The 25,326-nt window shown below is 34.6% G+C and overlaps 1 protein-coding gene across 4 annotated transcripts in view; it reads left to right on the forward strand.

Moving 5' to 3' along the window:
- The window catches only part of etv1 (ETS variant transcription factor 1), a 33,123-nt gene extending 8,111 nt beyond the window's left edge, over positions 1–25,012 (forward strand). For 3 of the 4 annotated variants that reach the window (XM_028013448.1, XM_028013450.1, XM_028013451.1), the window contains 8 exons: positions 9,561–9,690; positions 10,928–11,104; positions 12,060–12,307; positions 18,339–18,410; positions 18,511–18,579; positions 18,666–18,835; positions 22,743–22,844; positions 23,409–25,012. In XM_028013448.1, the coding sequence (XP_027869249.1) occupies positions 9,561–9,690; positions 10,928–11,104; positions 12,060–12,307; positions 18,339–18,410; positions 18,511–18,579; positions 18,666–18,835; positions 22,743–22,844; positions 23,409–23,630 (1,190 nt within the window). In that variant the 3' untranslated portion in view covers positions 23,631–25,012. The remainder of the gene's footprint in view (positions 1–9,560; positions 9,691–10,927; positions 11,105–12,059; positions 12,308–18,338; positions 18,411–18,510; positions 18,580–18,665; positions 18,836–22,742; positions 22,845–23,408) is intronic. The other variant, XM_028013449.1, reaches the window with a different exon arrangement.
- Positions 25,013–25,326: the final 314 nt, after the last annotated feature.

A 25,326-nucleotide genomic window follows, 5' to 3' on the forward strand; every position in this document is an offset into this window, starting at 1 on the left:
GCAAGTTCTTTATCATCAATATTAAGGAATTATTTACTTAAAACAAGCTTCTATATCTTCCTAAAAAGTTAATTAATTTGTCTTATTTCAAGTGTAACAAGAAATTCGCACTAGAAACTAGGACAAAAATACTTGATAAGATTTTGTGGTTTTGCAGTGAAATCAAATGTATTTATTTTTTCAGTAATCCAACATTCAAATGATAGAACTGTGAGAAAATATATTCTAAAATACATTGAAAAGATAACTTCGCCCTCTGTTGATGTGGTTTAGCCATCCATATAAAGGCTTTAAATGTTTTGACTCAGTTAAAACTCATGTATCAGTTTTATGTCACGTATTTGAAAACCATTAGCGACAGTTTATTCGCTGTCCTGTCAATCTGTCCTTTATGACAGAACATGTCGACTCAAAACATTTTTTTGGTTTAGATTTAAAGTATGAATAAATATATTAGATTCCATAAATCCAAATGACAGCGACACATTTATTCTGAAAATATTCATGTTTGAATAAATACTTAATTAGCTGGCTAGCTACTTTTCTAGCTTGTTGCTAAAAATTATCAGCATTTCTAAGGGGAAAATTTGTTTTACAGTATAAAAATACGATCTACTCATTAATTTAGTCTGAAATTTAGATTGTGACGGGATTGTTAAACATTTCTTTTGCTAGCTTGGTACGTGGCAAACTAGTAGCTAATGCTAATCATTTTTGCTAGTATGAAACATTAACATTAGAAAAATCTGTGTACTATTGATCGATACATAAAATAAATAAACTAGTGTTTAGTTTGTCTTAAAATATAAGATGAATATTTGGCTAGCTTGCTACGTGGCTAGCTACATACAGCATATGCAAATCAGTTAGCAATAGCAACGAACAAATGAGTTTATAAAAGAACAAATAAACTCAAAGAACAAATGAGTTTATAAAAGTATTTTGTACAGCCAATTAAACTGTTTTTTGATTTCTGTAAATGTCAAATATCACATGGCTTTCTGTTGTTTGTATTTGTATCATATTTGACACATCAGCCTTTTTCAGTTAGTTAATGACCATCAAAAATAAGAATTAAAAAAAAATCACATTTAAACTGCGGTTACCACTTTTATAACCTTTCTCACTCTGGATTTTGCTTTTCTATAGAGAATGTGTAAATAAACGTACAAATAAACCAGTCAGATAAACAAATTTTGCTGGACGATAAATGGTTCCAGAAGATATTGCGATAAACGATAATATTGTTTTGAGACCATTTTGAAGTAATGTAAAGGTAATGCCGTAAATAATGAAAGAACACATTCTCAAAGGTCAATAAACTTTATTTTCTAATGAACATTTAACACTAAATATCCAAAATAAACAAACAAAACAACAGAAACAACTAAAGAATTCATTATAAACAAAATTGTCCTTCAAAAAAAGGTATAGTTGAGACCAAAATAAAAGATTGCAGATCAGCTTAGAAAGAAAAAAAGAGGAAAAACTATAAGTCAAAATATAAATATAATTATTGAGCTTGATTTAATTTGTGATCAACTGAATTGATTGATTGATTGAACCAGTTTGCATGGGTGTAAATTGTAACAATGACCTAAACGATCCAGTAAACTTTTGGTTCATTTTGTGTTTTTCCACCTTTAATTTCATGACCTTTACATGTCGAACAAGCAGGACGGCCTTCCTCAATGTCAACTTTCTGCTCTCCGCCGATCAACCAGCATGCGAAGCAAAAGTGTCACAAAGCTGAAGGAGAATCGGGAGAAATTTCTTTGTCTCAAACTCCAACACAGATGCTTACCATTAGCATAACTTAGCAGGGAACGAAGGAGGAGAGGAGGTGTAAAATGAGGCCACACGTTGCCGGCACAAACGAGCCGCCATCATTTAACAGCAGAGCCCAGCGCCTGCAGCAGGTGAAAATGGAATGGGAGGTTTTTCACCGCTGCCAAAAGACCTGAACTTTTTTATGAATGGACCGGAGAAATATCTGCCAAACGTCGGCTCCGGTTCTGCCAAAATTCACAATTTGCTCCTAAGAGTTCACAGCAGTTTGGGCCAACAGATCCGTCACCATGAAGTGGTTGACTAAAACGAGCTCAGTAATTCCCGTCTCTCGTTTTTCCTCTTTGTGGCAGGTTCACTTGTGTTTTTATTTAAACATTCAACACAGGAAAGCAAGATCCACGTTAAGAAATGTAGGTAGTTGTGAAAAATAAACAGTAAATCAATCAGTTCAATTAAAACAAGCTCAATAATTTCTATTTGCATCAATTAGAGTTTTTCTTTCTACCAAAACTGATCTTCACTTTGGTCCCTTTTTAACTCCTTTTTCTTTGTTGTTTTGTTTATTTATTTTGGATGTTTTGTCAAACGTTTGTTAGAATTTAAAGTTTATTGATCTTTGAGAATGTGTTCCTGCATTATTAATGCCGTTGTATTTCTTGAAAATGGTCTCAAAACAACAATATTATCGTTCATTAATATAATTACAATAATTTCTGGGACAATTTATTGTCCAGCATAATTTGTTTTTGCATTTATATTCAAACTTTCTCTAAAGAAAAGCAAAATCCAGATAAAGAAATGTAGATAGTTGTGAAAAATACTTAAAATGATAAAAGCTGTGTAAAGGAGATTTTATAACTCAAACTTTTTATCTAACTATTAGAGCATCAAGTTTATTTGGTAATAATGTTTACTTGCATTACTACCAATATATTTTACTATTATTATCAAATATTTAAAAGCAAAACATAAGTGAATGCTTCTTATGATAAAAAAATACATCAAATTGTGTAAAATTATATCTACTAATCAGTACAAAATACTTTTCAGAACAACAAGAACTGGATTAAAGAGGCTTATGGGTTTTTGACAATAAATGTTTTTAAAACCTGATTACTATCCACACAGCAAATACCTGAGAAAACTAATAAATGTTTAAGAGAATGGCACAAAAACATTTGCATTAAAAATAGGCCTGATAATTGCTCTAACTACCTCTCTCCTTTCCATCTTGATTAATCAATATGTAGATAATGAGAGCAATCAAGCCATGATGGGCATGACATTCTGGACTAAAAAGGAAGTCTCTGCTTCAGTCAGAGGCGATGCCCTCGCTATTGATTTGTGTACCTTGGCACCCTGCTGACGAAATCTATTGTGACATTTCCATTTCTAATTTAAGACCCTGTGCTGCTGCACATGTGAAGCCATTGTTACGACCTGATGCGGCGCTCAGCCGAGTCTTTTCTCAGGGACTCTCACGCTTAAACTGAGTGACTTTGACCACTTAACTTTAATTAAATGAAGAAATTAGAAATAGAGTTTTGGCCCCTGCTGGGTTGGAAATTACTAAATTGTTTATTTTTTGTGTTTGCTGCTCACGTCCTGTTTTGGGAAAATCCACTTATGGTTTCAACGTCTGCAGAGTTTGATACAATAAAAGCGTAAAATAAGCATTTCAATGCTCAAATATAATGACAGACAAGATAAACGATCATATCAGAAGATTTTAGATCACAAAAAATATAAAACCTTATTAAATTTACATTGTTTTCTATTACTTTTTAAATTTCAGTACATACACTGCAAAAACACAAAATCTTACCAAGTATTTTTGGTCTAGTTTCTAGTGGAAAAATCTCAGTTCACTGGTAATAAAACAAATCTAACTTATAAGTAACTTTAGCAAAATATAGCAGCTTGTTTTGAGACAATAGTTTCTTAATATTGATGAAAAAGTTCTTGTTCCATTTATTTCATAATCAACGGGTGTTGCGCCGTTACCTAGCAACCCCAGCCAAGCCCAGCCCGTTACCTGGCAACCCAGTATTAGATACGTTGTTTCACTTGTAACATGGTAAAAATGTTTTGTTATAAGTGAAATAATCTGCCGATGGAACTAGAACGTTTTTCACTTAAAACAAACTCCTATTTCTTGCTGAAACTTTAAATTAGTAGCTGTTAATTAGTTTTGTCTTATTTTAAGTGAGCGAAGATATTTGCAGTAGAAACTAGATCTAAAATACTAGAAATACTAGATTAATAATACTGCAGTGTTTAGATTTTTGCCGTTGTGTCTGAACTACATTAAACTTACAAGGTATTTTATTTTATCAGTTGACTATCCTTTCATTTTGAATTATTATTTAAATTACAAACTCCTGTGTAATCTAAATATTTGTCTAACTTATTTTGTTTATTTGCTTTCATTTTTAATATCTTGTATCACATTTACACATTGTTTGATCCATAGTATTAGAAATTACTTTATAGATTTCTTTGGAGACATTTTGTTCATCTTCCTCAGTGGTAGTGCTTTAAAGTTTAGCTTCTGTGTTAGCAACTAGCACTGATGTCATTTAGCTGTTTAGCTTTTCTGTCATGACCTATAAAACAGATTTAATAGGTTTTTTTTATCTTTATGTAAATTAAACTGAGAAGATTATTTACTCCAGTTCAACTCACAACTTGTATTTTCCACCAAAACAACTAGAAAGTTTCTGTTATACAGATTAAAATCCTTTAAATGAGATTACAGACATGTCAAAACATGTTTCCCTGAATGTTTGTAGCGTAGAATTATGGGTCCCATCCTTCCCCTCCTCCACCTGTTGCTGCACATTGCGGGTCAGCTGGCTGGAAGGAGCCTACTGCTTTTTCTATGTGTTGAAGAAAAACAAATTCAGCAGCTGAGGTACATTTTTGGTCTCAATAAACAACCATACAGTCGTTGTGTGAGAATTAAAACTGAGTTAAATGTATATATATTTATTTTTCTCAAACCGTTAGGTGACTGAAAATAAACAAATTTTATATCAGACTCTTTCTCACAATTAGATTCTTTTTTTTCCCAAGTGGCTGCAATCGTCTTCCGTATCGGTTGATAATCAAACCGATAACGATTTTAATCGCTACGATCGAAACTCAGATGTCATTCTGACTCTGTAACGTCTAAACGAGCACCGTCAAAAGGTCTCCCCTCAGGAAGTGTCTTTTTGACCTCCGATCGATGACCTGGAAAGGTCAGGCCCCCAGCGAGGGCTGCGAACAACCCCTGGGGCCCGCCGGCATGCGGGGCCGTGCGGCTGGGCCCCCAGGCGTTCGGCGGACAGACCCCTGCACACGCAGCAGATGTCAGTCAGTGGAGAGAAAAACCCAAAACAGCTGCTGGATTTCAATGTTTGATCTGCAGATTCACTGACAGTTCATCAAGTTTTCATCTCTCTGTCTGCTCATGCATTCTGCACTGCAAAAACACAAAATATCACCAAGTACTTTTGTCTAGTTTCCCTGTTTTTTTCCTAATATCCCAATTTAAAATCCACTGAAACCAAATTGCTTTTAGAAGTCACTTAATTAGTTAATTAACTCCACCTGTGTGCCAGTATAACACTGCAAAAACTCAAAATCTCAGCCAGTTTTATCTTTACCAACTGAACCTTCCAGAATGTTCTCAATAATCAAACAAAATTATAAATTTTCTTCACTAAAATATGTTAATGCTGAAAAAATACAAAATCTTACCAAGTATTTTCTGTTTAGTTTGTAGTTAAAATATCCTAGTGCACTTGAAATAAGACAAAACGAGCTTACAAGCAACTTTTCACCAAGATATAGGAGATTATAAAGTCAATAATTCCTTAACATTGATAATTAAGTACTTATTACATTATAACATAGGATTCAATCAATCAATCAATCAGCTTTATTAATAATGTTGGGTAGATTTGGTTACAGTGTCAGCTTTGTTTCCAGGCAAGAAACTTTACATCAAAACAACAATAAATATAAATATAACATGATTCAAAATGACCTGGTTTCCAACACTAATAAATATTAGAAACCATAAAAAAATAAAAAAAGAGGATCTTTAAATATGGTATCCTTATTAGGACATTTTAAAAATATAAATAAAATAAAATAATATTAATACTATGCTAAGTTCAATTTTGGAAGCTTATGGCAACTGGAAACAAACTGATTTTATAATTCTAGTTATTTTTACATTTTTGGATGAAATGTCTTCATCCAGATGGGAGGAGCCTGAACAGATGGAGGCAGGTAACCTCTGAACCTGCCTGGAATACCTGGATTATTTAGGATTAACTGGAAAAATGTTTTGTAGTAAATAAAATAATCTGCTAATAGTACTGTTAAGAAAATCAGTATTAAGGGTTTGTAACTTAAAACAAGCTCCTGAAAACTTTCTCTAAGTTAGTTTTGCTTTATTTCATGTGTCTTTAGATATTTATACTAAAACGTAGTGCAGGGGTGTCCAAAGTGTGGCTTGGGAGCCATTTGCGGCCCTCGGAACAATTCTGTGCGGCCCTGGATCGCAGTTCAGGCTGTTGATGCAGATTTAAAAACATCAGGGAAGTTTTCACTGATGCAAAACAAAACATTCATCCGGGTTTTAGCTTTGAATTTCATTTCTTTTAATAATAAAGATTAGTTAAAATATTTTAGGTTAGTGCATGGTTTGCTGTTTCTGGCAAACCATGTTTTAAATATACAATTTACATAAATCTGACTGCTTTAATGTGTGTTTAGTTTATTTAAGAAGTAAGAATAATAAAAGAAAATAGTTTGCTGTTAAAATTTTGTGGTTCTTTCAACTCGACATTTTTGACCCCTAGGCCAAAATGTTTGGACCACTGACGAAAACCGAAATACCAAAAACCATTAGGATTCTGAATTTAATCTCAAAATACTAAAAAAATTCTTTGTATGACATAGTGTGTTTTAACGTGTGTTGTGTTTGCTTAAACTCGAGTCAGAATCAATTCCCTCTCTCAGAAATCTCAGTTTAATCTCAGAATTCTGAATTTAATCTCAGAATTCTGAATTTAATCTTAGAATTCTGAATTTAATCTCAGATTTTTTTCTCTGAGGTCTCACTTTAATATCAGAATTGTGATTATTTTCAGAGAAATTTAACTTTAATCTCATATTTTGTTTCTCAGAATTCTGATCGTAATCTTAGAATTCTGACATTTTTCTCATTATTTCAACTTTAATCTCAAAATGCTTGGTATGATTTTGTGTTTTTTTTTAAGTGTGGGATCGGTTCAACTCCAGAGTCAGAACCGATCCCCTTCCTCATAGTTCTGAATTTAATCTCAAAATTTTTATTATTTTCTGAGAATTCTGAGGTTTAATCTCAGATTATTTTCTTGAATTATGTTTAATCTCAGATCTCTTTACTTTACTCTTTTATTCTGACTTTACTATCAGAATTCTGACTTTTTATTATAATTTTGACATTAATCTCAAAATACCAAAAATACTTGGTATGATTTTGTTTTGTTTTTTTTGCAATGTGTTGCATTTGCTTTCAACTAAAGAGTCAGAACTGAACCTCTTTCTCATAATTCTGAGTTTAATCTCAGAATTTTGACTTTATTTCTCAGAATTTTGACTTTCTTTTCTCATAATTCTGACTTTAACCTCAAAATACCAAAATACTTGGTATGATTTGTGTTATTTTTTGAAGAGTCCTTCATTTTTGCTCTCAACTCCAGAGTCAGAACCGATCCCCTGTCAGCGCAGCGTGGGCCGACTCGCAGCGAGACGCCGATCGGCCAGGCAACCCGAGCCCGGCTTCATTCTGACCGACCGACTGGGCTTTCCTTCAGAGACGCAGTCGATTAGATTAGCGTTGATCACGACTCGAGATGATGGGATGTTAATCAGGACTGATCAGGCACTTAACAGCCTCTCAGATGGACCGGGCTCACGGTGGGGGCTGCAGGCCCCCCGGCCCCGCCCGGCCCATCGGATCAATGCGCCCGTTGTTGTCGTCTGGAACGTATTGACAGCCTGCTGAAAGCAGATAAAGTATTTACAGGAGCCCATTTTATGATTGTCATATTTCACCAGCAGAGCCCCCGCCAGGAAAAACAAATGAGATTTGAAGTGAGCTGTTTGTGTCAGTGACGGCCTGAGACGTCAAAATGGAGGACAGATGGAGTCGGTGTTGGTGCATTTCACTGCAAAAACACAAAATCTTACATTTCGACACACAAAATAAGACAAAACTAACTCAAAAGTATCGTTTTATTTATTTCCCGATAACGGTCTTATGCAGACGTAAACACAGGTCCAACTTTGTCCCAGTTCATTGACATTTTATTCATACAAACCTTCATTTTAGACATTTAACCTACGATAAGTATAGATGTTGTTTAAATCTGGAGACGACCGATGTCCGAGTCAAATTTATTTATATATCACTTTCAAAAACAGGTCAAAACTACAGAGTGCTACACAACAGAACTAACAATAAATTACCGCAAATTGGTGAAAAGATGTTTATTTTTCTGATGTAGGAAAAAGAAAACAAAAATACATTTCTCTCAGATAAACATTTACCCCATTAAGAAAGGCTACACTGTAAAAAAAATCTGTAAAATTTACTGGCAGCTGTCATGACTGTTGGTATTTTACCGTAAATTTTACAGATTTTGTTTTGCAGTGTAATATTCATCAAATACGTCCATGAACATAATTAGGGTGAGAATAACGACAATAGACATAGGAAAAATTAAAATGAAAGTAACAGTAATACCAATTGTACAAAATAAATTGAAAAGATATATAAGTAAATACAGGTGTTTCAATATGGATCTATTTAGATTGAAATTAAAGTTGTTTTTTTCATAATTAAATCTTAATTTAATTCTGTCTTTCCAGTCCATAATACTGGGAGTTTATGGTTTTTTTACAATCATAATTAAGACTTTAATCAAGAATTTATTGTCTTTGTTTTAGGTCAATAGTTATTTAATATTGATTAAAAAGTTCTGGTTCCATTGGCAAATAAATTTACTTGTAGCAAGATATTTTTCCTGTGTTATAAGTGAAATATTCTACCAGTGGAACTATAACTTTTTAAGGAATGTTAAGGAATTATTTACTTAAAATAAGCTCCTACATCTTGCTGATGAGTTACTTTTACATGAGTTTTGTCTTAATCAGATATTTGCACTAGAATCTAGAAAAATAACGTAATAATTGTTTGTTTTTATTTTGTTCTGTGTGTAAATTACACTGCAAAAACACAAAATCTTACCAAGTAATTTAGGTCTAGTTTCCTGTGCAAATAAGACAAAACTAACTTACTAGTAACTTTTTTGTAAGGTGTAGAAGCTTGTTCTAAGTAAATAATTCCTTAATATTGATGAAAAAGTGCTAGTTCTATTGGCAGATTATTTAGCTTCTAACAATAAATTTTTCCCATGTTTGAAGTTTTTTTTTATCTGCCAATAGAACAAAAACTTTTTCCATCAATATTAAAGAATTATTTAGTTAAAACAAGCTTCTATATCTTGCTGAAAAGTTACTTTTAAGTTCATTTGTCTTATTTTAAATGAAACAAGATATCTGACCTAGAAACTAGGCCAAACTTACTTGGCAAGATCTTGTGTTTTTGCAGTTCATGAGTTTATTTTTCCTTAGAGATGTACCTTTAGTATTAAAGTTGATGTGAAATGTGTCATTGGACCCCGGGGTGATTCAGGTGTGTTTGTCTCTTTGTCTTGGCGCTGCAGTGGCTTTCCACGGACTGCAGCTGAAGATCAAGCGGGAGCTGCACAGCCCGTGCTCAGAGCTGAGCTCCACCTGCAGTCAGGAGCGGCCCTTCAAGCTCCAGTATGGAGAGAAGTGTCCGTACAGCATCAGGTGGCCTGCCGCGCGCTTCACCGGGCCCGGTTAAAACATGGCCGACGCTTCATCTGAAGGGCTGTGCACAAGACGCTGAGATGAAACCTGTTACTAACATGGAGGAGTGTTCATGAATGTTTGACTGCTGTTATGAATATTTACCAACTGTTATTTGGTAAACAAACCAAATACTAACACTTTATTTAGTAAAATTACCAAATAAAGAGTTATTATTTGGTGAATAATGACACTCGTAATGCAAAGTTTACACTTTTAATTAACTTTTAATCAGAGTTGGGCAGTAATGACAATAAATCAGTTACTCGTATGATACATTAAGATTAGCTCAATAATTTCCATTTGCATGTTTTTCTCAGTTTCTACCTAAATATTTTTGACTAACGTCTTCAGTCTGATGTTTCGGTCTGAACTAGAAAATTTTGTTTACAGAAACTTCATGATTCATTTTATTTGTTGTTTCTGCTGTTTTGTTTATTTATTTCAGATATTTAAATTGTCTTCCAGTTCCTGGGTTAAATGTTCATTAGAATTTGAAGTTTCGTTCTTGCATTATTACCGCTATATTACCTAAAAATGGTCACAAAACAACAACATTATCATTTATTGCGATAATTTCTGAGATTATTTATCATCCAGCAAAATTCTTTATCACGACAGACTTAGTGATAAATAGTTACATTTAATCAATTACATTTGAATAACTTTTAAAAAATATATATATAAATATATATTTCTTTTGCTTGATTTTGTTGGGGGGGTTTTTGTTACTTATATAAACTATTGTTATTTTTGTCTTTAAAATACCAACATTTTCACTTTCCATTTTAGTCGTCTAATGATGTAATTTTTAAATATTAAATGATTGATAGTTTGATCAGACTTTATACAAAATACTTTTTTACTCTGAGTAATTTCTTGGATGGCTACTATTTACCTGAGTACAATGTTTGGGTACTCTGCCCACCTTTGATTTTAATGCATGTTTTAATGCAACTTTGCATTAAAGGTGTCATTATTTACTGATTGACACTTCATGGCAACCGTCATATACGTTCATAAAAACTCCTTCATGTTTATAAAAAGATGTTATATCTTTTGCACATCTTTTCAAATAAAGTGTCACCAAAACTTGTATTGTTGTAACTTACCCAGCTTGGTGACAGTAACCTATTTCAACTAATTTGTGTCGCTCTGGACTCAGTACCCTGACATCTGGATTGTTTTGTTGCCGCAGTGCCTATGAGCAGAAGCACCACACAGGAATGAAGCCCTCCAGCCCAGTGACGCCCCCCTGCAGCACCCCGGTGTCCCCCCTTCACCATGGCTCGCCCACACCCAAACCGGACCGGACTTACGCCCACATCCCGCCCTCGCAGCCTCTCCCGGACAGCGCCTACTCCATGGACCACAGGTACCGCCGCAACGTCACCATTAACTCACTGGTTGCCCTGACAACTGACTGTAATGGTGCCAGTGTGTTTATGAATTTATTAATTGGCCAGAGGGGAAAACAACTTTGACAGAACATTATTTTACTATTAACACTAGTTAATAGCAAAACACACACATGTAGGGAGTATTTGTTTTCTAGTTTCTACTGCAAATATGTTATTACACTTGAATTTAGACAAAACTAACATAAAAGTAACTTATCAGGAAAATATAGAACTTTGTGTTATGTAAATAATTCCTTGGTTTTCATGAAAAAGTACTAGCTCCATTAATTGCGCCGTTGCCTAGCAACCCCAGCCAAGCCCAGGCTGTTACCTAGCAACCCAGTATTAATTCCATTGGCAGATTATTTCACTTATAACATGGTGACGTTGTCTTGTTTTAAGTAAAATAATCTAACTGTGAAACTATTTTTCATCAATATTAAGGAACCTGTTAAGATTTTGTGTTTTTGAAGTGTAAAAAGATACTTTAAAAGGAAGCCCTTAAAAATGGGAGCATTTTGGAGTTGCTCTGTACTTTCACTGAGATTTTTGCTTTTACAAACTTTCATTCCTGCCTTTCTGAGGGAAACATTTGCTTTTTTTGGTTAAACTTCCAACAGTGTCTTCAATCAGAGGCTTCTTCAAATTTGCTGCAATACAGCCACATATCCATGCAATAGGCAGCTACGGGACATCTTTCCTGCCAACAGCCATCACTATCACTAAGAATATGAGTTAATTTGAGTTTAGTATCTTTGAATTTGAGTACTTTTGGCTTTCTTACCCCCCTACAACTTAACAGTGTTGAAAAATACCTAAAATAATTAATTGCTTATAGAAAAAGTGTTATTTTCCTTTCTCTTTTATTATTTCTCCCATTTTCTTATTCTATTATTGTGTGTCTAATGTGTCTGGTGACTGCTTTTCCAGATTTCGACGTCAGCTCTCTGAGCCGTGTCACTCGTTTCCCTCCCCGCCGACAATGGCCCGGGACAGCCGGCCCATCTACCACCGGCAGCTGTCGGAGCCCAGCATCCCCTTCCCCCCTCAAGGCTTCAAGCAGGAGTACCCGGACCCCCTGTTCGAGCACCCGGCCATGATGGGAGCGCCGCTGCCCCACGCCTACCCAGCCAGCATGATGATCAAGCAGGAGCCCAGGGACTTCACCTACGACTCAGGTGAGAGGCGAGAACAAGTTAACGATTTGATTTCACTTTTTTCACCTGCAGAAGATTCATTTTAGCGGTGAAAGGTAATAAGCAATAAATCAATTGATCAATTAATTTGCTTTTCTCATTGTTTGTGTAATTCGGTTAGTTTTTAGTAGTTCTTAGAGTGTGTTTGCTGGTTTTTAAATGTTAAATGTTTAGTTTCAGATTAGTTTTTATTTAGTTATTGTGGTAGTTTCAGTTTTTCACACGTAAGTTGATTTAAAGGTGCAGATTTCAAAAAGGTTAAAACAATTTTATTTGGACATTATTATGTCATCACCTTTACGTTACTTGAAAATGGTCTTTAAAAAACAATTTTATCGTTTATCGCAATAACTTTTGGGACAATTGATCATCCAGCAAGATTTGTTATCGTGACAGGCTCAGTGAGAGGGAAGAAATTGACTAAATATTTTTGTTTAAATAAATGAATTAGTAATAAATAATTAAGGGTAATTAATGGGGAGAAACTATAGCTAACTGGAATTACATTGAGTGTTTATTAAAGTAACTACTAACATGTTGAAATTGGCATTTGTTTTTGTTTGTGAATCTACTTATTAGAATTTCAAACTGATGTGAAAAAGATTATTTTTCTTCCCCTCTCACAAGCAGTTTACTTCAGCTGTCGGCAAATTACGGCGCTAACGCTAGTCTGTCAAATGGTGACAGCGAACGTTGTGATAAAACACCAGTCAGCTGGTTGATCAGCGATAATTGAAAACATTTTTAAAATGCTATCTTGTGTTGATTTCCCAATGCATAATTACAATACAATTAGGCCTGTCACAATAACAGATTGTGCTGGATGATAAATTGTCCCAGAAGTTATCGCGATAAACGATATTATTGTTGTTTTCAGAGCGTTTCCAGGTAATTTAATGGCATAATAATGGAAGAATCCATCCTCAAAGATCAATAAACATTTAACACTGGAGCTGGAAGACATTTTAAATATCCAAAATAAATAAAGGAAACAAACAAAACAGCAAATAAAATTAATTATGAAGTCTCTGCAAAGAAAATTAGTTGAGACCAAGTGACCAGTGAAGAATTTTATCATCCAGTTTTTGGTAAAAAGAGACAATAAATCATGCAAATTTAAATTATTGAGCTCATTTTAATTTATCGATTAATTGATTTATTACCTAAATCCAATACCAATAGTTTGATCTTTTCAATTCTGCACCTATAAATCAACCCCAGTATGAAAAAACTAAAATCACTACTGTAACTACTAAAAACTAAACTAAACATTTAACATTTTAAAAACTAACTGAATTAGACAAAGAAAACAAATGAAACCTTTAATGAAACCCAAAAGCTGTCCTAACCCTGCTGAGAGGAGACATTATGAGAGAGGGCGTCGTCTATTGAGTTTGCCTGTTATTACAGTAGAGGCGGGGTTCTGGTCGGGGTCCGCGTTGTTCACCACTTCCTGTAGAGCTTTAATGGAGAAAAGGAAAGAAGAAGAAGAAGGGTTGGTTTCAGTCTTCCCACTCATGTTAGCTCCCTCTGGTTGGACACTAAAGGGAGCTGGTCAGGAGGCGGCACTGCAGCATGAATGAACATCTGCTGGACCGTTGGGTTCATTCACAAGGAGAGACAGAGCTGTGTCCAGTCAGGAGAAAAAAACATCGATGAAATGAGTTCAAGAAAAGAAACTCATATCTCCTCTGCTGCGACTCCATCTGTGTGCCGACCAGCCGCAGTAGCTGTTTTTCTTTTTATTGAAAAACCAGATAACTGTGAATTTTTGGTGTTTTCTCGCTCCTCGGTACAATAGATGCGCTCACCAGGTTTCACAACTGTGTGGCTTCTAAATACCAATTAACACCACTGGATAATGCCAGAAGAAACACATGGCTGCTCTGCTAAGACGTCCTACGTCTCGACAGACACTCTCTTAGTAGCTACTTGGTTGTTTCTGGCCCGTTGTCAGCGCTGTTATTCTCACAATCAACTGATCTGAATCTTTTAATCAATTATTTTTCTTAAATTTAACAACATAATGAAAGAAGTCTGGATCACATATAAAAACTTAAAAAACAAACAAAAACATTAAATAATAATTAGAGATGAACCGATCTGATATTAATATCTGTATCGGTTCTGATATTGACAATGTGCCCAATCTATGCAGTCTAATTCTATACTTTCAGCTCTTAGTGACGTCATTCTTTATTATTTATTTTACATTATATTTAGGATTTCTAATTACACTCTGAACCATTTGAAAGAAGATTTATTTTTAGACGTTTGACCAATTGTTTATGTGAGTTTCACTTGCTTTATTGAACAAATTAAAGTTGTTTTAACAAGTTTCACCAGGTATGAGAAGCTATTGGTGAGTTTAATTGAGGTGTATTGGTGTAGAGTTAACAAATTCAGAATATTTATGTCTTTGTTTTAAAAAAGGAAACATTTTAAATCAATGCAGCAATGTTTTTCTGTATCGGATCAGTTCTGGTCAATACTAAACCTCAGATATCTGTATCGGTATCAGAAATTTTAAAAGTGGATCGGTGCATTCCTACTTACTAAAGTACCTAAAATTACCTAAAACTACAGATCTCCATCTGCTAGAGATGCTAATTTTTTAATGTTGGTTCTGATTTTTAGGGTCACGATTCAAATCTTGATCCAGAAAATATTTTTCAATCAAAAACCAATTGTTCTATTCTAGCAGTTTACAGATTCTGTTTAAATTAAAAAAGAAAAATAAACTATATTTAAAGAAAAATAGGTTGTGCATAAAATGAAATTAAATTACTAGAATGAGGTTAGTTTAGCCGCCTGCCTTTTTCTTAAATTAAAAAAATACTAAACAATAATTTTTTCAAACAAATTTTTGAAAAGAAGAAAAAAAGCAATCAGAACAGAGAAAACATGTGCACACATAACCAAGAACAAAATAATTTATTTACTACTACTTACCACAATTATTTAATCCTACTTCTTATCTCAGTTTAATTAAATATATAACTTACTGACTCAATAATTATCAAAACTTTGTAATTAAAACCTTGTTATAATGTTAGTGTGCCTGTTCAATACACTGAGCTAAAAAGCCAACAAATAAATTGTATTACATAAAGAAATGTTTAAAAATGCCCACCCTGGGTGATTGGACCCAGGGTGGGTCCAATATGCATTATCGATAGCGATAGCGATATGCAATTGAAGCAGTAAGAACAAAACTTAGACATATTGTAAAATCAATTTTTGAGCAATTTGAATCAATTCCCAGGACTACAAATTGCTAGTTTTTCCCAACAACTTTCTACATTCCTTTTACTTTGTAAATGGTAAAAACAATCAAAAAACATGTAATAGTACAGTCAAACAACATCAAACATCACATGATGAATAAAAATAAACCCATTGAAAGCGTAATTTTGGTGTAAAAATGTCTCCAGCTGCAGTGCAGAGGCAGGATGGAGGATGAGGGTGTGTTTATTAGCAGCCGCCGTTCAGCATGTTGACAGCAGCAGGCCTGTCGGAGAGGATGGGAGGGGAATTGTAATTTCATTAGCAGCAATTTCCTCTACAGGCCCATTACTTTGATGGAGCTCAGAGAAATGTTTATGGGCCTAAATGAAGGGCCTCAGTGTGTTTATTGAACATTCGCTCTGCTGCATGTTCGGCTGCTTTATTCAGCGCAGCAACTTTAGAAAATGGATAAAACATTTTGAAAGTGTTTGATACAGAAATATTTTGTGATTACATTGTTGTTGTTTGGAACATTTGATTTTTGTTGAAGATGTCAAATATAACATTTCTGATTTTTTTTCATGCTCGGCTTTTATTTTACTACGTATTAAAAGTGTGTTTGAAACTTAAACAACAGCTTCACTGCAAAAACACAAAGGTTTACCAAATGTTTTTGGTCTAGTTTCTGCTGCAAACATCTTTTTCTTGAAATAAGACCAAATTAACTCACAAGTAGCTTTTCAGCAAGAAGTAGGAGCTTGTCTTTAGTAATATTGATGAAAACGTACTATTTCCACTGACAGATTACTTCACTTATAACATTTTTCCTGTGTTTTTTATCGATATTAAGGAATTATTGACTTAAAATAAGCTCATATTTCTTTTTGAAAAGTTACTTGTAAGTTAGTTTTATCTTATTTCAAGTGTACTATGTTTGCACAAGAAACTAGACAAAATACTACTAATATACTAAATATTAAATGCAAAGATATATTGTGTTATGGCTCAGTAATTGCTAATAAAATTTTTTGATTTCAAAGTTTTGTTATATTTTCCTTCTCATGTTGAAAGCAGGAGCATTAAAGTTGCTGATTAGGTAAATTTTTATTATTAATGTAGATCAGAGGAGCCGTAGTTTACAGCTTCAACTAACATGTGAGTGTTTCACTATTCACTATTTAGCCTTTTGGCATTTATTTCAGATCACTAAAATACATTGAAAACATGGTTTTGGTTTGGAAACTAAAGAGGGTCATGGGTATTTTTGAAACATTTTACAAAGTTTGTTATGAAAAGATAAGTCTTAAGCAAATGTAAAAGTCAAAATGTTCACATTTGTTAGTATATTTGCTTCCTTATCTTGTGTGGATGGATAAAAGAAGAACTCATTGTTATCATCTGGTTGTCTCTACTAAATAGAGATACAATAGATAAATACATTGTTTTGTTTGCTTTTGATGTCAAATATGCTAAGATAAGACCAGTTTAAATGAAAATGCTGCCTTAATTTTGTGGTTTTATATATAAAAAGGATAATTATAAGTAATTTCTATGTAGTCATTTATCTTGAAACATTCTTTAACTTTTCTGGGCTTGATGTGTAATAACTAGAAAATTATTGAAACAGTTCAATGTTTATCTTGGACCAGTTTTAGAATATTTTCTCAATAGGACAGTGAAATAATAAATGTGTTAAACTGGATAAATAAAAATGTAATCTATCCATGTTATGTAATGGTAGATTTAACTAACTTCAGTTTCAGCTAGTGTAGCGCCTTAGCTAACTTGCTGCATCAGGAAAATACAGAATATAATACAATGTGATCTGATAGCTTATTTTGTCCAAATAAGATTGTGGAATGGCATTTATAATAAATTAATTAGTAATTTCACACAGTTATTTTTTTTTTTAATCACTGTGTTGCTACGTTAGCTTTGGCAAAAGAAGTGCTAAAATAATTTTCTGTAAAAGAAATAAACTAACTTCTATTAATCAAATTTGATTAAACTGGTTAGAAATAGTTTTAGAAAAATAAACATTAATTATATTTAGCTTTCAAATAAAATGGCCACTCGTGGTCTGGTGAGTTAGCTGTTAGCTCAAACTTTAGCTCATCTGCTACCATAGTATGATGTTTTGTAAAATATGACCTTTCACCAGGTCATCTTGCTTTTTTTGTTTTTTAAATGGGGTGGAGGTGTTTGTGAGAGTCAAATATGAAAAAATTATATCAAATGATTTTCAGACGGTATGTGACCAACAAATATCATATTAGCTTTAGCTTACATGGTACAATAGTTGTTAAAGAAAGAAACACCTGCAGTCCTGATAAGTGGTTATAAAGTAAAACGTGGAAACAATATCAGAAAGCAGCTGACGATGTGAAGTGGCTTTTCTTCAACCATTTTCTTCGGTTAATGTCCGCCATTGCACAGGTTTCGTTTTGTAAAAAACAGACGCTAGCACCAGCAGGTTTGTTCCAAATAAATAAAACTGTAGCGGCATTTTCTGTCCCCACGTTATGAAAACCTTACATCATATCAACACGTGTTTGGATATTGTGTGATGAACCAGTGGAGAGGCCCAGGGCCAGCATTCGCAGGGAGATACAGTTCGCTTGCCTGTGGCTGCAAGGCGTTACAATGCCGCTGCTGGAGGGCATTTTCTTTAATCAGTGCCGCTGGTGCATTGATGGAACAGGCTGCTCTCAGAAAGCTGAGATCCTGTTCTTATTGCAGCCTTTGGGCCCTTTAACACCCACTCTCGTTCTTGCCTGGCTTTCAGCAGAAGTGCCTAGCTGCCATTCTGTCTACTTACGGCAAGACGGCTATCTGGCTCACACCAACAGGACTGAAGGTACTAACGAAGACGCCTGCTGATGTCGTAATGCTGCTTCATGTGACGTTTCCCCTCTCAATGTTACATTAAATTGATCTAATATCTGTTTTTATTTAAGGTTGTATGTTTGACAAAGTGGTGAGGCACTTCTACGACGACACCTGCGTCGTACCTGAAAAAGTCGAAGGTGAGTCAGTGGACATTTCTTAGCATATCTGATCTGTTTTTAGTGTTAAGGTGTGCAAAATGGTGAATTTATCCTGTTTTCCGTAGGTGACATCAAGCAGGAGGCGGCCCTGTACCGCGAGGGCCCGTCCTATCAGCGCCGAGGCTCGCTGCAGCTCTGGCAGTTCCTGGTGGCTCTTCTGGACGATCCGTCCAACTCACACTTCATCGCCTGGACCGGCCGTGGCATGGAGTTCAAACTCATCGAGCCAGAAGAGGTAAAAACCTCAGAAATACTAAATATTTATGTCATATTTGATAGGTTTTTAGTAGATTTTACTAAACATTATGGTTGAAAACTGAGATTTTTGCCACTAATATTTATTTACTCCTTGTGGCAGGAAACACACTTTGCTCTGATTTAGGCCTGAAATGATTAATTGGATTAATTTTGATTATTGAAATAATCATCAACTAATTTAGTAATCGATTAGTTGTTAACTTGAGTATGCAGACTCATAAAAAGGCCATTTGCTGACTCTAGACGCACCGTTTGCAACAAATGATCAATCGTTCGTGAAAGGAATGTTGTCTTATTGCATTTTATACAATAAAATGTTTACTTTGTCACTTAATAAAGCAACTGGATTATTTGTTTATTTAGCATAATTTAATACATTTCTAATATTATATAAAACAGGTTTATGTGTTTGAATGAAAAATCTGATTTTCGGACAATAATTGTGATTTTGCTGTGAAATTAAAGGTCTGAGACTTTAATATTTTTTATGAATCAGTTGAGGAATCTTCTGGATTCATACAGTTCGTAGAAATTTGAAAGATGCTCAAACTTTAATGTTACAAAATGTTTACATTTTGGATAGTGTTTAAACTGCCAGTCTACATAAGTACATAACATTTTGTAATAAATTACTGAAAACTGAAGGTTTTTTTTATTGGTTATTTTGTCTTTTATGGAAATGACTGATGGTTTTTTCTAATCTGTGTATTGGATGTATTTTCAAACCAGATATTTACATACGTCATATAAAAAGACATATTACCGTCTTTTCTCATGTCTGACATTAAATTAAGCTGAATTTTCTCTCTTTTATGTCAGGATTACAGGATTTTTACTCTTTAAGTTAACACACATTTTCTCAGTATTTTCTAGAATTGCTTTTTAAGTTGTATAACTTTGGTCATATGTTTTGAGTTTCCTTCCTCAAGCTTCTCTCAATAGTTTGCTGTAATTTGGTTCCTTTCCTCCTGACAGACGTGATGTAACTGAGCCAGATTTTTAGGTCAACACATTTTTACCACTGCCTATCAATTTCCCGAGGGCCTGAGATTAAGTGGTGGCCACTCCAAAAGATTGGCCTTGTTGACCTTAAATTGACATTTTATGCAAAATTCACATTTTGCACATTTTTATATTTCCATTTGGGTCACAACTGCATTCAAAACAGGCAAAGTGCTTAAAAAAAACATTTTATTTTAGCAATAACCTCATGTTTATTAATGCCTAGAAAATGAGCCATTTCAAAAACATCCTGATTGTTAAGTCAGAATTGAGGGGCACTTCCTGTTACCTAGCAACCCCAGGCAAGTATAGACCTAGTGGAGCTCCAGCATGTTTGTTCAGCTAGTTTTTCCACTGTATGCGCTGTACAATGGCTGCTGGAAAAGACAAGTGTTTTGTTGTTGATTTACTGTTCAGAAACCACTTGCTGTGTTCTTGTTGGTTGTGTAGGAGGATCCACTTCTGCTTTTCAGTGACGTATGGTTGCAGCCATTTTCATATGCGAGTGTAAAAATTGAGTTGGGCGGCCTGACCAGAAGGAGCTTATTTGGATTTGAAGTGACAAGAATTCATGGTAGTTTAAGTTAAATCTCACTCGATATGTAGGTTTTAAATGTAGATATGTGGGTTTTAAATGTCTATGTCTAAACATAGACATAGACAACAAAGTCTGTCTACGTTTATGTAAACCTCTTTACTCTAATTTCCATTTGCATGATTTATTGTTTTTCTCTTTTTTCGAAAAACTGGATGTCAAAAGTCTTCAGTCTAGTATTTTGGTCTCAACTAGGCCAGTTCTGTTTACAGAGACTTCATAATTAATTTTATTTGTCGTTTCTGTTGTTCTGTTTATTTATTTTGGATATTTAAAGTGTCTTCCAGTTCCAGTGTTAAATGTTCATTAGAATTTAAAGTCTATTGATCTTTGTTCTTACATTATTATGTCATGATTGCCATTATACTGAAAATTGTCTCAAAACAAGCAATATTATCATTTATCACAATAACTATAGGGACAATTTATCATCTAGCAAAATTTGTTATCGTGACAGACGTATTCACTTGTTTTTCTTCTTTTGTGTAACAAAAGGAAGTGAAATAGAATAATAGCTGCCCAAGGTGTTTTGTTATAATATCATAAAGTCAAAATGAGAATTTAAAAGCAAAATCAGACAATATTAAATTATAAATTAGTCAATTTTCAAAAGACATTTTCCTAAAGGCGCAGCTCTAGCTGGTGGTTAAGTCTGGATCTGTGCTTGCCCACTCCACCCACAGTGGGCCTCAGTTACTGCTGTGGGGGGGTTGATCAGCGGGTGGGAGTGTAGGAAGCAGGAGACAGATGAGCAGGTGGCAGCGGTCCACGGAGCCCGGCGGTGTGTGGAGGTGCGGGCCAGCCGCAGCCACCAGGGGGTCCATTCATACCATCAGGTGACGTAGCAGACAAACGCTAGCTAATAGCACCTGGCTTTACAGGTGTAGGATAAAAACAGATACATGGAGCACCGCAGAAACATTACCAACTATTTTTGGTTTCTAATGCAAATATCTTAGTTCACTTGAAATAAGACCAAACTGACTTGCAGGCAACTTTTCAGCAAGAAAAGTCAATAATTTCTTAACAAGACATTTTTCTCATTTTAAAAGTAAAATAATCTAGCAACTAGAACTTTTTCATCAATATTAAGGAATTATTTACTCTAATTAAGCACCTATGTATTGCTGAAAAGTCACTTATAAGTTATTTTTTTATTATTTCAAGATAGGTAAGATATCTACACTAGAAACTAGTGTAATACTTGTAATATTTTGTGTTTTGTAGTTTAGTAAAAATGTGCCTACACTTTCATAATACTAAAGTAATCATGCCCTGTAAAGTTGTCTTTCACATAGTTACAGACAAAAACTGCAGCTATGTCTTTGTAAAATACAATCTCTTGTGATATAAAGATTACCAAGTATCAAGATTACCAAGATACTTATGGTACTTGGTATGGTGTTATTGGTACAAAGAACCAATAATACTTGGTAAGATTTTTATGTTTTTGTGCAAAACACAAAATCTTACCAAGTACTATTGGTATGGCTTCTAGTGTGAATACTTAGAACAGTTTAAATAAAATAAAATTAACTCATATGTAAATCTTCAGTGAGAATTATGAGCTTCTTTTAAGTCAATAATTCCTTAATATTTATTTTATAAATAAAATTTATTTTATAAATGTACTAGTTCCATTGGCAGATTATTTCACTTATAATAAGACATTTTCACCAGGTTATAATCTGCCAGTGGAACTAACGCTGGGTTGCTAGGTAACGGGTTGGGCTTGGCTGGGGTTGCTAGGTAACGGCGCAGCGCAGGTTGATTGTGAAGTAAATGGAACTATTCGTTTTTCATCAATATTAAAGGAATTATTGGCTCTGAACAAGCTGCTATATATTGCTGATAAGTTACTTATGAGTTAGTTTTGTTTTATTTTAAGTGTATTAAGACATTTCCACTGGAAACTAGACCAAAAATACCTGGTAATATTTTGAGAGCAGTAAAGCTGGAATGAGAGAAGATGGAGCGAGTGGTGGTGTGAGTTTGGACGCGATGCCGGATGGTGGGTGGTCTGCTAGACAGGTGCTGTAACATCTGCTGCCTCCTCAGCTGGCCGTGTTGACAGGCTGCTAATGAACACATCCCTGGTCAGGTCTGCTCAGTCTGGACGCAGAATAATTACCATTATTAGGACAATACAGATTAATAAGTTTGTTTAACATTTCAGCTGCTGCTGCTGCTGGCTTCATGTGAGGGAAACCATCTCTGAATATCTGGGATTGTTTTCATTTTGGCGTTCAGACTGTTTATTTTTGTTTTGGTTTCTTGCTTGGTAAAGGTGGCGCGTCGGTGGGGGATCCAGAAGAACCGGCCAGCGATGAATTATGACAAACTCAGCCGATCGCTTCGCTATTACTACGAAAAGGGAATCATGCAAAAGGTAAAAGAAAGTCTTCATATGCAGAGAATATACAATATATATATATATATATATATATATATATTTTAAATGATAATCTGTAGAATGTTTTACCCTTAATTTACCTATCAAACTCATTGATACCCCAACTAATTATAAATTCCATTATTTTTTTTATTTTTTTTTTGTAACCTTTTCCTGACATATATTGATATCACCACTCAGTTGGCATGTACTCTTGTTATTCCCATTTTGAAGAGAATTGGGTGAGTGAGTATTAAAGAAAATTTTAAAAATGTCTCAATTGTAATTATTTAATTATAACCCGTAAGTGAAATAACCTGCCAGTGGAACCAAGACTTTTTTAAATCAATATTGAGGATTTATTGATTTAAAACAAGCTGCTATATCATGCTGAGTAAGTTACATTTAAGTTAGTTTTTGTCTTATTTCAAGTGTACTAAAATACTAGTTCTAGAAACGAGACAAGTATAATTGGTAGGATTTTGTGTTTTGCAGTGTAACACAAGCATTTGTCTCGACATCAAACAGGGAAAAAAATGCTTGTGTTTTGTTATCGACCAGGTTGCCGGGGAGAGATACGTCTACAAGTTTGTGTGCGACCCGGAGGCCTTGTTCTCGATGGCGTTCCCCGACAACCAGCGGCCGGTGCTGAAGACGGACATGGAGCGTCAGATCAACGAGGAGGACACTGTGCCGCTGTCACACTTTGACGAAAACATGGCGTACGTTCAGGAGGGGCCCTACTGCCAGCCGCACCCCTACAGCGAAGGCTACGTTTATTAGCGACACGCGCACCTTCACTCCGCCGTGCCGTCCCCCTCCTCCGTACACCTGAGACTGTCATGTCCTCTGATTCACAGTCGCTCGGGGAAAAAGACTGAACACACACAGAGTGGCACTTCCCTCAATCTGCCCAACATCAACACACTCACTCATCTTTGCTCTTGTCTTTCTGGCGTCCAGAGAGTGCACTTTATGGACAGGAACAGCACCAGAGTCTGTGTGTTTGGCGATTTACCCGTTTATGTTTGTACATTACAGCTGAACGCATTCTGTTTATCGTTATTTTTTATTATCATTTTGAGCATGAGGCTGGAACTTCGGTTTCCTGCAAAAGGAACTCGTCTCTGCACATGTGAAGCAAATAGAAGAAGGAAAAACTCTTGTTTTGTCCTAATGCAAACATCTTGTACTGGAAATCTAACAATGCTTCCACGGAGACGAGATTGTTCTTTGAAAGACTGACGCAGTGGTGAAAAAAAGGACATTTTTAGCCGTTTAGGTGGGAACTTCCTCCCCTCCAGGCTGACCCAGCTCTCTGCCATGACTCCAACCAAACTGCAGATCTTCATCATGTAGATGTTTTTGCTGTAACAACATCATTTCCTCATCAACTAAAAAAAAAAAAAACCTTGTGGGTCACAGCTACAAGGATGCACTGGAATCTTTTAGGATAATCATCAGAGAACTCGGTCGCTGTGTAAAAGAAAAAGAGAAAAAAAAACTGATTTGTATTCATTTTTCATTCAGGTGTTCAGTTTTTCAGTGAAAAACAGGTGACTTCTATGTACAGTTAAAATTAATTCAGAATACCTATTGCATCCCCAAATTTCAATAAGTGGATTTAATGAGCAAAAGAAAAAAAAAAAAAAAATTTAAATATTTTCCTTTACATTTTTTCAGTTCAGTTCCAGGTGAACGCAATGTCTTTGTTTCTGAAAAAATAAAATAAAAGTTGCTTTGCCATCATTAGTTTGCTTTTTGGTAAAACAAAAAGAGCTATTTAGAAGTTTATAATGTGGTGAAATAAAGGAAGTCGTGTTATATTATAATGTTGTATAATCAGGTACATGCACATTTTGTTGCTGCTTCAAATTGTAAGTGTATTTTCTAGTCAAGGTAAAAGGAAATCAAAAAACTGAAAGCATTTCGCAACTTTGGCCTGCTGCTCTGGATTTGTTTATTTTTTATTTATGTTTTTTTTTCTTCTTTTTTTTACATCCATGCATCCAGAAAAAAAACGTCTGGTCTGTCTGTTTTACAGATTTACATATGTGGGATGAGATTGGCAATAGGAATGTTCTGTAATAAAATAGTAAAAAAAAAAAAAACTCAATTATGTCCACTTGTTAATGCTTACATAATTAAACAATCACATGAAAGGTTTTGTCAAAAGATTTTTGTGCTTTGTTTGAATAGGCATCATTTGGTTTCTGGTTTTAAAATATGTCACAGTTTTAAAGGATATGATTTAAAAGTACATTTTTCCATCATACTGTTTCTGTGATTTGAATTCTTACAAAACTACACTGACCAAATCAAGGAAATTTACCTGCCTGCCCTCCCCATGTTATCCAGAAAATTTGTTTAGGGGGAAAACTGGATAAATTATTGCTTAAAATTCACTTTTAGATAAGGACAAAGTCTTCTGAAAACAAATATTAGCTAATGCTAATTAACTAATACGATTATAGTTTTT

This window comes from Xiphophorus couchianus, chromosome 3 (assembly GCF_001444195.1).
Source record: "Xiphophorus couchianus chromosome 3, X_couchianus-1.0, whole genome shotgun sequence".
Classification (NCBI taxonomy): domain Eukaryota; kingdom Metazoa; phylum Chordata; class Actinopteri; order Cyprinodontiformes; family Poeciliidae; genus Xiphophorus; species Xiphophorus couchianus.